General features: G+C 37.7%; 1 protein-coding gene across 5 annotated transcripts in view; it reads right to left on the bottom strand.

The window, feature by feature from the left end:
- Positions 1 to 17,912, bottom strand: part of LOC131063514 (uncharacterized) — a 181,574-nt gene that overhangs the window by 101,464 nt on the left and 62,198 nt on the right. For all 5 annotated transcript variants that reach the window (XR_009111085.2, XR_009358179.1, XM_057997365.2 and 2 more), the window contains 3 exons: positions 10,736 to 10,829; positions 9,618 to 9,726; positions 9,099 to 9,288 (listed from right to left, as the gene is read on the bottom strand). Coding sequence is in view for 3 of the 5 variants with exons in the window: in XM_057997365.2 (XP_057853348.1) it covers positions 9,099 to 9,288; positions 9,618 to 9,726; positions 10,736 to 10,829 (393 nt within the window). In the remaining 2 variants the exon portion in view is untranslated. The remainder of the gene's footprint in view (positions 1 to 9,098; positions 9,289 to 9,617; positions 9,727 to 10,735; positions 10,830 to 17,912) is intronic.

Here is a 17,912-nt window from a genome sequence, read left to right as displayed (position 1 = left end):
ATTGTGCGAGTCATCCGAGTCAAAATCAAATGATGCTAGTTCCTCGCTTACAGCTTGGTTCTGTAGGTCAACTACGTACTTCCGGCCTTCACTTTCGATGGAGAGTGTATTCCTCTTCCAATTATGGTTTGCCTTAGTCGTAATCAACCATCCCCTCCCGAGGAGGGCGTCATAGGCCTTCCTCTCCAACGGAATGACCACAAACCATTGAAGAAATGTTGTGTACCCACAACAACCTTCTGTGCCATGAGGGTTCCAAGAGGTTTGATGCCGTGTTGATCCGCACCGACAAGGTGGAAGGTTGGTGGCCAGAGGGTTGGTTTGTCGAGACCCCTCCATGTCTCTTCTAGCAGTACATTCACTCCAGAGCTGCTGTCCACAATTGTGTCTCAATTTCTGTTCCATTATCTCCATTTCCACCACGGTCAGCTTCCGACTGATACTCACAGTGAGTAGCATGGGGTCTGTGGAAGTTCTGGTTCTGTCCTGGGGTTCGTACTGGGTGGTTTTGCTGTCACCGGATGGTGTTCTTGGTTGATGGTGTTGTCACCAACTACATTTGTCAGAGCCATCCTCAATTGTGGCATTGTTTGCAGAAGATCGGATACTCATACAGGTACGGTGATTTGCAACATCTGCTTGATTATAGTCTTTTCAGGCCCTAACCGAAGTGGGTGTTGGCAGCGTTGTGCGAGGCTCTTCGTTCCTCCGCCATTGCCCGTTCAATGTCTTCTTTTGCTTCCCGGAGTCTCTTTCTCCATACGGGGATCGGGATACACTGCCTTATTGCTCTGCAATCTTGTGATTGCTAGTACCTCCTCCAGTTCCTTCACGTCAAGCATATTCACCCCCTTCTGTTTCGGGCAATCAATGTCCTCAAAATTTCCAGGTCCGCACCACTTACACAACAAACTCCGATTGTTGTTTCCATTCTGGCACTCCTGAGCGAAGTGGCCTCATTCATTACATTTGCGGCATTGAATCATAGGTCGCCCTTTTGCATCATACTGGATTTTACTCCTTGGCATGTTTGTATTGGACCGATTATTCCCTCGCCGATTATTGTGATATCCCCCTGGTGAAGCATCGGAGTTTGCTGGTTTGGGTGGTGTGGTTGGCGGAATGATTTGCTTCGGTTGGGTGAGGACCACGTTTTTAGATTGTATGGGCATTCCCTGATGGAATCCCCCAACACTTGATAGATGTCGCAAAAATATTTTCGTGGGCATGTTCCCTTAGTGTGACCTTCTGCCTTGCATTTGGTACACCAGAGTTCTTTACCCTCTTTGCCATTCTCCTTGTCGACCTTCAACTCTCTCATCATCCGCATCATATCCCTACAGAGGGCCTGTACGATCTTGGGCTCTCGATCACTATCTTCATCCGTACCGTTATCATTGCTCGCCCTCCTCTTCCCTTTTGATGTTTTGCTTTCACTTTCAATGTCCATTGCTTTGTTGTAGGCCTCATCATATGACAACGGAGGGACCAACTTCATCTTTCTTTTGAGGGATGGTAGGAGCCCCTCCACAAACCATCTTTTCTTCAACCCATCGCGCAGCTGATTCTCCATCTTGTTTAGCAACTCCTTCATCCTACGGTTATAGGCCCAGACACTTTCACTTTTCCCTTTCTTAGTACTATAGATCTCAGACACAATCTCATTATCATCCCTCAGGAGCTTGAACTCCTCCTAGAAGGCCCTCTTCAAAGCATTCCAACTTGTTTTGTGTTGGGCATCAAGGTTCGTATACCAGTCAATCACGATCCCCCAGAGAGTGGTTGAGAATTCTTTCAACCACTAATCTTGGTCATATTGGTTGTTCGCTTCCCATATGGTTACACATGTTTTGCAGTGCCGTACGGGGTCCTCTAACCCGTCGCCCATAAATCTTGGAAGTTTTTGTCTCTCTGGAGTGTTTTGGTTGTGTACCATTGCTTTTACCTGGAAGGTACTTTGTCTCGCTTGAGAGGTGTTATGTGCCGCTTGGAATGTGTTATATGCCGTCTGGAAGGTCTCGTATGCGTTCGACCAGATTCTACCGTTCGGCTCCGTACGCGAGCTTTCTACGCGTCCCCTTCTGTCCTTCGCACCTTGGTCACCCCCACTCCTATAGTCCCTCCTTCCTGGGGTTTTTGGCTCTAGCCCTCCTATTTTTGACTGTTCCGCAAGAGACAAACTCCCAATTCTATACAGATTATTTTCAAAGAGTTCGGTGACCTCACCCTACAGGTCCCATGCGACCTCTTCGTCACGGTCGGATTTCTCTTAGAGTGAGTTTCAGTTTCTTCACTCGACATCGAGTGAGCGGCTTGGTCGACGAGATCTTCCTCCGCTACGTCCGACAGTGGTAGGTTGCTCGCAACCTCTACCAACTAGTTCCACGTACACGGTTTCTACCTCTCCCGACTACGGCTCTAACTCACGCTCCGACTATTGCTCTGCCTTTCCGGATTCTCCGGCCCTTCAGCAATCTCCCTCAACCAACGTCTCCGCTTGTTTTGTTCTCTGATACGTAGGGATCTTCGTACCGACCCCTCGCCTACCTCTCCATTGGTACCATGTCGTCGGTCTTTGTTGGGACGTAGGGGCATTAATTGCCAGGGGTACGGCATCTGCTCGTATCCCTCTCTTCCTCTTCCCTACGGCTCCTTTCTTCGTACTGCTGCAGGATTTGTTGCCGACGACGTTCACGACTGATTTCTTCCCTTTGCTCTTGCCGTTCAATGAGGTTTTGTGCCAGCAGTCTAGGAAGGCTCCCAAGAAGATCAAACATGACATAATTTACTATGAGTTCCTCACGTACCGTGCCCTCAAGGACTGCTCTCTCCCAAGCTTCCCTCTGCACAAACTGAGTGACGGAAACGTCCCACAGTTCCACTAGATCCTCCTTCAGTTGATCCTCCCATAATTCTGCCTACGTGGCCTCTTCGTGTGTGTCACCTTCAATGACTATCAAGTGTTGTTTGAATGGTCGGCCCATTAGTGGTTACCACCTGCTGCCATATTGATCTCCGGAATTCGAATCAGCAACGGCGCCAAAATGTTTACTCCCTACGGTGAGTTCAAGTTCACGGAATAAACAGGAAGTACACACAGAACATATAACCAACAACTCCAATTATATTCAAAAACATAAATTAACAGTCACGGTCACAACAATATGGCAGAAAGATGTTTCCTTTATTGCATTCCAAAACTAGTACATCATCACTGTTTTTGTGGTTCCCTTACATTGCACTATATAAGACTCGGCAGTTGGCGGGGGTGCCAACCATCACAACTGCCGACTAACCCCTACGAGAACCAAATGGCTGACTTATTACATAACCAAAGTATTACTAAACCATAACTAGCAAAATTATAAGCATTATCCTAGTTCCCACCTAACAGTATTCGTGTTTAATAGCTTGAAAATCTAGTTTTCCCTTTAAGATTGCATTAGATTTTACATAGTTGTGCTATATTAGCTGTCAAAGTTAAATCTGGTTTTTCAAAGGTTTCTATCTATGCACCTAAATATGCTGTTTTAGATAAATTAGTTAGTTTCTTTCTTCCTCTATATCCCCCTTTTTCCCCTTTTTTATTTGAAAGTTGAAACCATGAACAGCATCATGACAAAGAATAATTTGATGAAGTTAAGACTGTAGAGTCTTAGGGAGCTTGTGAAACCAAAGCTAATTTTATCTAACCACGTAAGTCCCCTTGTGTTTCTAGCAAAACACATTAAATCACTGAACTATACCGCAGTCATGACCTAACGATTGGAACCTTGAGGTTGTCCCCATTGATCAATTAGAACAGCATTAGGGATTCCTTATTCAAGAGAGGATAGAACACTCAACCAACAACATTCTATTCTGCATTGACCGGATGGAGTTGGTTATCCGACTTGTTGATGTGTCTGAAATCGCATTGCTGCAAACTCCATACGGCCAACGCAGAATAGAATAACCAGCTGAGTATCCTATCCTCTCTTGAGATAAGTCCGTCCCTAATGCTGTTTTTGGTTTGATCAAAGGGGACGACCTCAAGGTTTTGATTGTCAAGTCTTGACTGCGGGACTACTCAGTGGTTTGATGTGTTTTTGCTGGAAACACAAGGGGACTTACGATTTGCAACAAACTGGTCTACTGTGATTCTTGAATTACGTAATAAAGAGCAAAAGGAAAGGGTTAGGAGATCTAAAACTAACAACACGGGTATGCAGGTAGACGGATTCAACATAACCAATTCCTGCTTGGCCAGAATAGCTCACAACCTTGTAGGAACGGTGCAATCTTCAAAGGGACTTAAAAGATTTTCAGACTGGAGATGCACAGCTAAGCACCCAATTCTGGCGTAGCTCAGACGGACACCTGCAATTGAACTAAGCACAATTAAAGGCTTAGGTTAACCATACAAAAGGATACACAATCAGTATATCCTCAATGGTATGAGCTTGAATCTATCAAATACCTGCACACCCAAAACAAAAAGATCTATCTAAAATGTTGAGAGAAACCATGCAAACAGGATGAAAACAAGACAATAAACACCAAATCAATGTTTATATATTGATTTCAGCTGCCTATTACAACAATTTCTGTAGCATCTCTATGCTACTGCTTAAAATCTAACCTATTCTAACTCTAAAATCTAACTCTCTCAACAAAGTCTAACAATCCAACAATCTCTAACTATCTAACCATCTAACCCTTTACAAAAGAAAGGCCTCTGCCTTTAATAGATATTACAATTTTGAATCGAAGGCTAGGATGGACTGCATCCAAGGGTCCTGATCTGCCTTCTAGAAGATGGCAGCTTTATCCTATGCCCAATTAATTCCCAGTTATCCAACCAACAAATATCTCAACTACCTGCCACTTTTGGCTTTAATTCAGGTTTATTCGGTCTTCTTGGTGGTTGGGAATAGTTTATCCACAAAAATATCTTGCGCGGGACCCATAGGCAGTTTATAATAAAGCAGTTTCAATTTTAAAACTGAATTTCTGGACTTAAATCCAGCTGTGCACTTTCTTAAGAATGCATAGACCGAGTGTTCTTTTTCTTTTTGTCTTCAATCTTGTCGGTGGACTTCAACTCTGTGGTTCAGGTTGTGGCGCGCTTCTTTATGCTTCGTCTTGCGCTCTGCAACACGTTCCTCATTCTTGATCACTCTGATCACATCTCCAATTTGCGCTTCAGGTTGTCGTCCATTTTTCCTGAGAATGCATGATTGTTGCATTTGGAATGTTCTTCGGTCTTTGGTCCTGGGTGGCACGCTTCTCAATGCTTCATCGCTTTGATCCTGCAGTGCATCCTTCTCCTCCAGCTTCCAGCGCTTGGCCTTGGATTGCGATCCTTCCTTGATTTGCGTTTGAGGCCTTCTCCTGGTTCTTCGATGACATCCTGCGATCAATCAACCAATTTCACTTCTTTAAATTAATTTGAAAAATTAATTAATTAATTTAACAAATATTAAATTTAATTACGACGTCTGGCTTGAGAAGCTCTTTGTGAGATGTATCTTGAAAATGCTTCTCCTTTCTCTTCGAATGTGAAATCTGATCCTTGGTCTTGATGGTGTTTGGGCGATTTACTTCTGCGTGATTTTACCTTTGGAGTCTTGGGCGTTTTGAATGGGTTTATGGCGTTTTGAAAACTTCTTATAGCGCAACTCGGGAGGTTTGAAGAGCTCCTGCAAATTTTAAAATCCTAACACTCATGCCCTTTCTGGTGAATTTCGGAGAAGTAGGGGACTTTGGAATTTCAACTGCGTTTTATCTTCCAACTTCGGACCCTTTGGCAAATATGGAGGCCCTTCCAAAACTTATACTTTGCATTTGCCTGACCTGCGTGAACTTCGGAGGCTGCATTCTTTTCAAACCTTTTAACGTTTTTGGAGTTTCAAAGCCTTTGCGATTTTCGCGATTTTACAAGAACTTCGGAGTTTCGGACCTGGACGCCTTTTGGAATTTTCGGATGTTTTAGACGTTTTTGTTTACTAAGGCATTTTCGGACCATTTAACACTTTTCGCAACAAAAAACTTCGGACCCTAAGCCCCCTTTTGAAAATCAAAGAAACTTCGAAACATAAGGCGTGTTTGGAATTTTGCGATTTTTAGGCCAAATTCAGACCTTAAGCCAGTTTGGAATTTCGCGATTTTTTGGCTCTCTTGGCGAATTGGAAGGATTTCAGACTATTTGCACATTTTCGCAACTTTTTCATATTTTCGAATTTCGGAGCTTAAGGCACTTTGCGATTTTACCCAAATTTCGGACCATAAGGAGTTTTTTACAACTTCCACAAATTTCGGACCTTAACCACCCTTTTGCAAATTTATACAAAATTTTGAATTTCGGCCCCAAGGTCCGAAATTGGATATTTTTAAGTGAAATTCGGACCATTTGGAGGTTTTTGCAATTTGAAGGTAAATTCGGACCATTTGCCATTTTTGGGAAATTTTGAATTTTTTGAAATTTAACCCCAGGGTCCGAAATTCGGCCCCCTGGGCGATTTTAGCAATCTTTCAACTTGGTGAAGTTTTAACATTTTGGCCTCTGGGTCCGAAATTCGGTCCATAAGGCGATTTTGGGAACTTAAGTGAAATTTTGGACCTTGGATCAGTTTTCGCCAGATTATACAAATTTTGGATTTTGGATCAGTTTTCGCCAGATTCTACAAATTTTGGATTTTGGATCAGTTTTTTGGAATTTTAAGGCATTTGGGCAAGCTTTGCAACCTTGGCATTTTGGCTAGGAAATTCACTCCTTCACCAGCAGGCGAAAATCATCCTTTCAACGTCATTGCAGGCTTTAACTCTTTCTTCACATTTAGGCGATTTTGCAAGAATTGGGGAGTTTTAAGTTCACAATATGGCACTAGAGGCCGAATTTGGTTTAGCGGCACTTGACCCTTCATATCCCCTTCCTCTTCCGCAAGGACAGAAAGGCACAAACTAGGGGGTCCCTGTCTAAGACGGGGATGGGTGTGCGATTCGCACAACACGACTTTAGCCACGTCAACACTATGTCATACCAGGGAATTGCTTTAACGGAAATAAACCCACATTGTATAATATGGCAGTTCATGCCATCAAAGAATCTCTTCAAAGTATCAAAAATGAACTTTATTCATTTAAGCATGAAAATGGAGTGGCTAAATATTCAAACCATCAATTATTTATTTCCATAGTATCCGTGCTTTAAATTAATCGAGCCCTTTACCATCAATAACAATTCCCACAATTCTTCATAATTCATCCAATGGTGCCTTTGGTAAGTCACTTAAAAATTAAAATATAATAATTTTTGTCTTCCCTTTTTATTAAATCAGCTAATTTCATATTAACAATGGCATTCATCGTTGTTCCATATGCCCATAAATAACTGAAGCTGCTCTCATATTATTCAAATCAATCAGAATCAATTAATAAATCTTCACAAAGCCCAACAAAATATTCATCTAATGAATAGCTAAATATCCATTTCACCCACTCTGCAGATTCATCTCTGAAAGAGACTTTGACAATATTTAGCTATAAAAGCCCTCTATGACATCCCAGATTAAAACCTCCAACCAGCTGATCAATACTGTGCAATGATGAATCCTATCATGAATCCACCCCCAAAGATGAATTGGGTTTTCGTCCAATCCACCATGAAATTCCAAGGGTTTCTGTCCTCAGATTTCTTGAACCAAAAGCCAGAAGCTCTTAAGCTCTCCAAGAGAAAATAATAAAAACCAAGCATACCAAATGACTCCCTCAATCCTCCTTTTATAATCTTTCCTGGAACTTCCCAGAAAGAATATAATTTTAATCCATTTTAATAAGAAGGTGACCTTTAATAAATTTCCATAACATGAGTCACTCATTGAAATAGTTGAACAAGTATTTAATTATTTTAAAGACCCTTTTAAATAATTAAAATTAGTCGTCTTATAATTTATTTATCTTTTGACAACTTAATTTTAATCTTTTAATTATTTTTGAGGGTCAAACAAAAAAAGACATTACATTGCAAGTAAGAAACACTCCTAATTTACCAAAATTGACTACATTAGAAAAGAGGCTAGTGAATTCTCTAAAGGCTTTAATGCTATTATTTGAAGAGACTACACCACTCAATACAATCCAAGTGTGGGAACCACATTATCTAAGAAAACCAGAAAAACCAAATGAAGATGCCTCATTACCTAGGATGTACTTAACGTCTTAGGAGGCAAGATATTCCCCATGTTGAAAAATCCAAACTAAAAGATGTAGTATAATATGCACTAAAATGTAGAATTGCTTTTGGAAGTTAATCTTTATTTAGGTAAATTTTAAATACTCTAGATCACCATGTAGAGTTCGTATTCACTTTAAAAAGGACTATAAGTGTGTTAAATCATCTTTTCTTCTTTGGCTATTTTACCCATTTAGAGATATTCCTCCTCATGAAAAATATTGGAATTTCATTTTAAATGCAATTACTTCACCACTTTGCACACACTTTCCCCTCACCAAATGGGAAATATGGTTACTTGGCAAACACTCTGAAGGTTGACCATGGATAATGATTGAAATCACTTTGCAACTCTTATTGAGTTCTCCACTCTATTTATAGAATCCAGTAGTCTCTTCTTAACGTGGATAATAGGCTTCTTTTGGTGTTTCTACAATTTTATCACCCCTCTCTTAATCTCTCTTAAAGAAAGATTACTGTATATTGTGAAAGGTTTGCAATTACTTTGGGCCAATCATTAAGAGGGTTATGAGGGGTTTTCTTCCATAGTATCAGTTTCCCCACAACAAATCTTACAGATCTAATCTTTTGATATTATGAATTTTACAGTTATTGCTCATTTATTACATATCTGTACTTATGGTTCAATAGTTTAGCATTTGATCTTGGAATAATTTCTTCTAATGACATAACAATTATTCACAAAACCACAAACCAATGTCTGACTCACCAAGTAAACCTAGTTTATGACAATTAGTTCTTTAGGAATCCCCAAATATATATGTAATTCAATCGTCAAGCAATGCATAATACCTAGTAACATCAACTATTAACATAAGTTCTCTGTCCCATTTTGGAAAAAATAAAGTAAGATAAAATTACTTACTTTTTTAATATCTTCAAAACGCTCATGATAGAGACCCTTCCAAAACCGTAATGCCATAGTGGAAGGTTGATTTTTGCATTGTACAGATGTTGTGTCATACATATGATCTTCCATACATCTAGAAACTTTGCATTGGCAAGAATCATTCAGGCATTTTGCATATCCTGTAAGTTCAGCATGTTCACCATCTCTAACAAAGCAACAAAATTGATAAACAAAGAGCAATTCTCAGTACTTGAAGAAGAAAAGTAAGAAGGCACAATAATATAAGCCCTTCAAGTCATGAAATGTGGACTTTGTCTATTTAAACTTATGAATGTCCACTTTCTCTATGGAGCTGTATAGGTAAGGGATACAAAATGAAGCCCAAATTAAAGGAACCACTTGACTGGAATTAGATTCCATTTTTTTCAACCAAGCTCATCTCAATTCCCTTTAGTACATTGATTTATTAAGTCCAGAGAATTGATTAAATATGTTTATTATTCGAGAAGATTGCTTTACAATAAAGGGAATAACCTGAAATCTGGTACGGAAGGTCCAACAAAATCTATTTGTAATTGAACACCAGGAAAAAGAGTACATAGCTCTGCAAAAACTGGAAGCTGATGGAGTTCCTTGTCAGGACCTGAATGCAATCAAAGAAAAGGTGGAATATCATATTTCATATGTATGAATTTTTCATTCATAAAAGAAATTGCATTATGCTAATAGATGAAACAAACATTTCTTAGGTTATGGGGTTAACTTGGATGGTTATGTTTTACAATCCCATCGGATGGCTTTAGCCTTTAGTAATTGACAAAAACTAATATAATTTATTTCTTTCATTTTTTCCTTCTAAAGCTTTGTTTAATGCATCTTAAATATAACATCAGAAAATTTCTGATAGAAATTTTAAACCATCAATAAACACAAAATAGACAAAATCATCTGGTAATATTCATTAATTGCAGACAACTAGAATTGATTGGCCTTAAACCTCAACAGTGATCACTGGCAAGAAAAAGGTAAGCAAAGGCAAAGATATTGCTCATAAAATGGCAAGCTTTCTAAAGCCCAAAAGAACTGATTGTAAAGTGCATGAAGAAAAAGCACACCAAGTTTTGTTCTAAGAAACTCCATAAATTGTATTTAGCAATTTCCTGAAGATAAATTCTGATATATCACTGCATGGCTACTGGTTAAAATTCAACCCATCTCATGCTCTGGCCTCCTATTGGCTTATAAGGAATTGCAATTTCAGATTCGGATAAAAAATGGCTTAGAATCTTCAACTTTGCTATTTCAAAATGTAAAATTCATTACCAGTGCATTTGATACTTTTTGGTTGTATTGGACAGTCAAATAAGCTATTTCATTGTTTATGTTAAGCTCAACAACTGATTTTAAACAAGAGACAGCCCTACTTAAAGATAGAAAACTTAAGCATTATAACTGTAAATTTTACTGCCATAATTAGCAATTTGGAAAGGATAACAATAAATTATCAATAATATTTAGTTTTACCATATTTTCAATCTGTTCTTTCAACAAGCATCATAGCTTGAGCACAATTTAGAATGGAAACTGTAATGAATTCATTAACTATAGCTTTAACTTTGAAAAATTATATATTAAAGAGAATTTCAGCTTACCCAAATAATGGATCCGCAACTCCTGCCCAGGACTGGGTAGAATGTTTTGCAGTCTAGTAGCAAGGAGTTGGAAAGCATAATACATAGTCAGGGGCTGTAAACAACATCTCCACACAATATTATTGTTAAAAGATACCAACAGATATTAATCTTCATTAATAGGCATTTTATAAAAAATGTGCACTTTAGATGAGAACTAAAAATACAATCAAATACATGAATAAATAGAAAATTAGTTTTGAAATGAATGTTTCCATGGTAAAGCATCTCAGACTTAAGATCGCATTCTAGTAAACCCTGCCTCTGAATAATTTTCATTTGCATAAAGTATTAATTAGTGTATTAAATATTTTATAAAAGAATATTGTTAGCATTAGTTAACACATTAAAATTTTCAATGCAATGTTTGAAGTGGATAGAGAACTCGAATCACTTGTGCAAATGTACCAAAATAGGGATTATTTATATATGTCCAATTTAGTGCTAAAATTTCTCCTTCAATTTGGGCTACGGTTTCCTAATTATGGTGTTAAATTAAGTGTTATGTTTACCACACATGAAGTGCCTGGCTTCACATTCATTCACTGCTCTTTAAAATTTCTAACTGCCTCAGGCCAACTTATGTGAAGCCATTTCCATTGTTTAAGCTCATAGGCCAGTAGTTAAGGTAGCTTCTTTACTATATTCTTCTTTCCTTGTAATTTCATAGGCTTTTTGGTATCAAATTTTCTTGGTAGACCCATATTTTATTTTTTCCAAACATTCTACTTCTCTGTTATTGGTGCTCTCTCATGTTGTATCTCATCCACAATAATATGATATTATTTCATTTCTAGATGATGTTCCTTCTAATTGTATTCATGTTGTCATCCAGGAGTTAGAAAATATATCATGAAAGTCAGGCTCCACAAATCTTGATGAGTAAACCTAAGCCAGAGACTGGTTCAGACAATTTGACTCTGCTAAGTCCGAACCTATGTATCATGAGATATCTTCACTCAATGTGATACGCAACATGGGGCCCTAATAGCTGACACTTTTTTGAAGATACCCATAACCATGAAAATAAGAATTTCACAATATTTTCATAAAATGTAATAACACTTATAGAATATTTGAACGAGATAGCATTTTGAAAGGCTTCATTTTTTATCTAAAATTCATAAACAACCTTTGTCATTCCCAAATTTGAAGAATTGGAAAAGGCGAGGAACACTGAATGACTATAATGTTAATTTTTTTAACAAGATGGCAAATTATAAGTGCAAAAAAAGATTTAAATCTTCCCAAGATCTGTTCTAGACTGTACACAAATTCTTTTTCATTTCTGTTGTACAACTATGTTTACATTGATATCCCCAAAGGCCTCTAGAACAAAGAAACGGGACTCGGACTCGGCGAGGCCGACTCGACTCAGTTCTCGGACTTGGGAGTCAAAACTCGGCTTAGACTCGGCTAGACTCGGCAAAGTGGAAAACTCAAGAAATTTAGAGATTTTTAAAGATTTAAAACTTGTTTTATGCACCCTTTATTAAATATAACTTACACACACAATAACATCATCAAATAGAAGCTAATTTGATTACATACACAAGTATACATCAATCACATAAGCATAAACGCAAATTGTAGCTGAAGGAAATAACAATCATAGATATATAAATATTGTCAAATGTATACAATATTACAAAACTCATGTAATAAAAAATCCATGTCATCATATGATCAAATGAGATGTGAACTCTTCCTTTCCAACTCTTGATGCACCAAATGAAACTATATGTTGTTATATGGAATTGGAGCCTAATTAGACTCAAAGGTTAAATTTCCCTAATTTTATCGGTGCAATTTCCCCCCTAATTTTACGATGGGGGTTTGGGGGTAGTACCCCCAAGTTGGGGTCAAGGGGCAACGCCCCTTGCGGGGTCCAGGGGCAGCGCCCCTTGCGCACTCCCAAACTCGGCAATTTTGGGCAATTCCCGTTTCTCTGCTCTAGAGACCCAAAATAAGAAGCCAATAAGCAGTACTTGATTTACAACTGAAAAGCAAATGTCTGAAACTTCCTTAAATACCTTACAACTAGTTACCTACTGATAATTGCTTTTGTAACATAAATTCCATATATTTCTTTAGGATTGCATATAGCTGTAGAAAGAGTCAGTGTTACTGCATACAGCTATACAATGAGAGCGTACTGTTGCTGACTGACAACATACAGCTGTACAATGAAAGTATATCAATTGTTAAATAACTTTATACATCTCTTATGTAATGTCCCCCTCTCAGACCTAGTCAGCTGATGTTTTCCTGTTAGCCTATTCCTGGGTTCCTGTAGGCTAATTGGTGGTGATTAGGGACTCCAGCTTTCTTGGAGAGCTTGGTTTCAGTTTTCTCAGCTTCCAACAGTTGTGTGGGTGTTCAGTTGGTAGGGACCCTTTTTGTAGCATTTTTGGCCTTATAGGTTGTTCTCCACAATTCTTGGAGAATACTGCTATGTATAGTAAGAGTCCGTTTGGCACTTGGCATCCTTCTTCAGCATCAGTTATTTCTTGGCATGATCAGTTTTTGGTGCCTTGGCAAGGCCTTTTGCAATGTGATTGGAATTATTTAAATGTTTGCACTAAAGTTATAAATTAATGTTTTGATATTCACTTAGTGTCAGAGTAGCCCGAAACTCCTATGTCCCTCCTTGGGCGCACATATCCTCGTATCCAAAATGGGTACGTATCCGATACAACTCGGATATTGTACCCATGCATGCCCAAAAAACCTTGATTTCCAATCATGCCAAATACTATGTGATTTGATTTCTTCAAAATTGATGTAAATCTTCTTAAATTTACATTAATAAAACTTCATTCATGCAAAAAAAAAATTAAAAATTGGTATAAGCAAAACCTACACCAATTGAGAAAGGCAAATGAAATGTTTTTCTATTCCAGCAACCCATTTTTTCAAACTATCTTCTAGTGCAACTCTACTATTTTTGCATATTGTAAATTGCTAAATCAACATATAATTATTTATGTAGCAATTATGTGTCCATATTGCTTTGGAAGTAATGAAAATCTCCTCTAATAACTTAGAAAATTGTGTTAAATATATGTATATGTGATTTTTATGAATGTTGTATCCAGCTGTATCCATATTGGAGGTCTTAAAAAATGGCTGTATCTGTATCCAATACCGTATCCGTATCCGTTTCCATGCAACTTTGCTTAGTGTTTTATTTTTATAAAGTGATGTTATGTTCCCCAAGTTGGATGCCTAGGGAAAGGGGAACTTGGAATTAAACTGTTTTAAAATTATTAAAAGGGGGGCCTTTTCTAGAGAAATGAATTTATTTGAGTTTTTAAATTTGTCCTTTTTCCCTCCAACTCTATATAAAGGGGTTTTGGCTCTCATTTTAATTCACTCAAAGTTGCACACATACCGAGATGATGTTGGAGTGAACATTGAGTTTTTTAAGAAGTTGTTTGAGGACGAAAACCCACATCAATATTCACTAGTTTCGATGGTGAAAGATCCATCATATCTGGTTTGGTGTTTTCACACAGGAAACACTAATTTTATGGAGTTTGGGATTTCTGGGCTTCAAAACATGAGAATATTCAAAGTGTTCTGATTGCATGTATTGGAGTTTGTGTTGTTAATAGTTGGCAGTGATTTTGGAGTGATTTTGCAGAGTTTTTGGGCTAGCCGTACACTCCCAAGAGCTGGCCGTACCCCCTTTGGAGTTGATAAGGGTGAAAATGTGGATCAAATAATTGTGGGTATTTTCTAGAGGGTTCCTAACTGCAGGGCGACCATATTAACACTGATTTCCACGTCTTTATAGCAGCATTTGAATTTATTAAGGGAGGTGTACATTCATGGGCCATACAAGCGCACATAACCTTGGCATGAGCATTAGGGAGTCCTGGCGTGAGGTTTTCTGGGCCCATATTTGGGTTATTGGTTGCACCTAGGAATGGTTAATGTAGGAACCAATGCTGGTTCTGACTTAAATTTTCAGTTTTAAATACTTAGGAATTTTGTCAAACACTTTTTAAATGCTGTCAAATGGTTACTCAGATGTCTAGGCAAAGAGCCATAATGCAAATGCAATTCTTTTTGTCTTTATGAATGCATATAGATAACCCACACTATGTAAATATGCACCTACAGCAACTAGACATTACTTCAAACGGTTGGCATGCAATCTATTATGCTGTCTATGAAGATTATAACCATAGGCATCAAATCAAACATTTATCATGCAACCTCCCCTTCCTTTCATTGATGTTCTACCTCATTACAATACTAGTATAGAATGAGCAGCCTAGTCTATTGGCCTTACAATGATTTCCCAATGCTACACAAGTCTGATATAAAATGATCATCTACAGCAGCCCCCTTAAGGTCTGATATACAATTCATTGCTTAGGAAACAACACCACAATGCATGAAGTGGCTATGAAAGAACCTGATTATGAAGCCTCCTCAATCAATGAAGGCCTGGCATCCCTAGTTCATGCAATGAGGACTCTTGGATGCCAAATCGATGCACAAAGGTAGCCGCCCCTGTTTCAGACCTGAAGCTTTATACAATGAATAATTTGCAGCCTTTATGCCATCTATTGTGCATTAAACATGATCGTCTAAACCTTAGGAAGGCAGCACCCAAGGTAGCAAGAGTAATTGCTGAATATTATACTCACAATCTGCAAATAGATGGAGTCTGATTTAAGAATCAATGGCTGTATGTGTGTTTCTCAAACCCATGATTTTCTCCCGAGCGAATATGAACATTTGCGCCACCAATACCTCCAATAATCTGCTTGTTCGATTCCAAAATTCCACTATTAATCTAGATGTGAACTCCGTTTGAATTCACCAATCTTGAAGGAATGAGTTTCCATCCAACCTTCACTAATTCCAAGGGTTTTTGTCCTTAGAAAATCCAGTCACTGATTTCCAGCAACAATGGAGAAATAATCTCAATATCCAGTTCTCATAACATGCCTCAAATGAAAGGATAGCCTTGCTTATATAGCTTTCTCAAGTCGGTGAATGCTTGTACTTTTAGCAATGTGGGATAAATCATAAAACATTCTTTACTTTTAATTCCTCCTTATGAAGTAGCTTCTCGAACAAGCTGGAGAGCTTTATTAATTAAAATTTCCTAGACAAACCCACGATTTTTACAAATGCAGGACCCGGAAAAAATTTCTTGAAAAATTTTGAATGATAAATTTTTCAAAAAAATTTAAAAACTGCTGCTCTGATACCATAATATGCTGAAGTATTTGGTAAAAATATGATATCTTTACAAATGATCAAACCGATCATTAAATAGAGTTACAAGGATCGATGTTTCTAATGAGAAACAATCGATAACTGAAGCAAGAAAGGAAACTCCTAAATATTTACAATATCGTACATAATTAACCATTAAATAATAGAAATATAAGGATATTCTAATAAACTGAACCAAACGAAGAGCAATCCTGAACACTTCTGACCTCCGGAATGGGAATAAGCCTCCTGCACTGCCAACTGGGACCCTGTAACCATTAGTCTTAGCCTACGAGGGCCAATAATAGGCTAATCCAATCATAAACCATATCATCCCAAAAAGGGGACATTACATTTAACACATTGTAGGAGTTATTGGAGCGAATATGGACGTAAAATGGCAAGTTGTCTCAACCAATGATCACTGTCCCTTGTATTTTCAGCATCCAAACAGCAACCTACAGGGAAATACTTTCAGACCTGTAACTTTGGTCTTCCTCTGAGGAGTTGAGTGCTTTAATGGGGGGTTGAAGTGCAGTGCTAGAGTGTGGTTTGTTGGGAAGGAGCACATCCAGTTTGGAGGTGTTTTTCAAAGGAGTTTGGAGCCATAATTGCTGAAAAGGCCTTGAAATTTCTTTATACTTGTGTTGATTTTGATTTTGTGAAGATTTGTTAAAACACCTAAATCACAAATATAGATTTTTACAATCTCATCCCATACATTAATTTTGGTCTCATGGGCATAGTTAAAATCATTTCATTTCAATTCTTTCTTTCACATCCATCATTGAATTTAAAACTAAGCCATCTGAACTGTCCCCAATGGACACCATCAATGACAACATAACTCTAATTGGTGACAAAGAAATGAAAGATCAAAAGAGATAAGGGAACTTGGAGAAGCTTTCATGTTGAAATTATCTCAAACTTCAGAGCATCTCAAGGATATCTAAATACACACACATGCAGAGACACACATATATACATTTGCTTCTAATGATCTCCTGGGAACTCAAAAATCATGTTACATTTAAGGTTCAGGATTGAGAACCATTTTCTTGATATATATAGAGATCCCCCTGATTAACTCTTTGTTGGTGAGGTTGCATATGAATATAATTTACAACTTCAACTCAAAAAGCTAATGTGAGATCTGGAAGATCTTTGTAATACCATACCTTCAAAGTTCAATTCATGGAGGATTTGGCTTTTATGAACATCAAAATCTAGGAGCTCTAGTCTTTGCAAGATATTCAAGAGCAAATTTAATTCATATGAATACATAACTTTGTTATGTTCAAATTTATTATTACAATTATCTTGTGCTTATGTGCATAACACTAGCAAGTTGCATGACTTTGATATCAGTCTTTTTATAGCATATTTAGTACAAAATTTGCATATGTTGTGTGTTTTTTGGGAGCTATGTACTGAGTTGCAAGGAATCAGATAAGAGTGCTATGCACACATTTTATATGATATGTATATTTCTACGCCACTGCCTACTTTTGATATAATTCACATTTTGCAAACTAAAAAAAATGCTTATGAAATTATAAGGATATCTGATAGACTATCCTTAATCCTACTCTTCAGATCATAGAAGCAGAAATCTTTAAAAACTCAAGATAAATCATAATTTATCTTTATTGTTCCCCTATGCCATTTTTTTCCCTGGAAAAATCACAAGTTTCTACATAATATTGGTCAGACCAATATTTTGACCCAAAAAAATCTAAGGTTAAGGTTTTTTTCCAATTTTTGCAGCGCGATCTTTTCTGTTTTTTCCCTAATCCATTTTTTCCCAAATTTAAGCCCAACATGTTGAATATACATGGATTGGTTTTTTGCCAAAGAATAAGACAATCACACAAATGATATAAATAAATTAGCTCTTTCT

Source organism: Cryptomeria japonica, chromosome 6 (genome assembly GCF_030272615.1).
Source record: "Cryptomeria japonica chromosome 6, Sugi_1.0, whole genome shotgun sequence".
In the NCBI taxonomy this organism is placed as follows: domain Eukaryota; kingdom Viridiplantae; phylum Streptophyta; class Pinopsida; order Cupressales; family Cupressaceae; genus Cryptomeria; species Cryptomeria japonica.
Note: the sequence above shows the minus strand (reverse complement) of the source record. Positions and strands in the feature narration are given on the sequence as shown.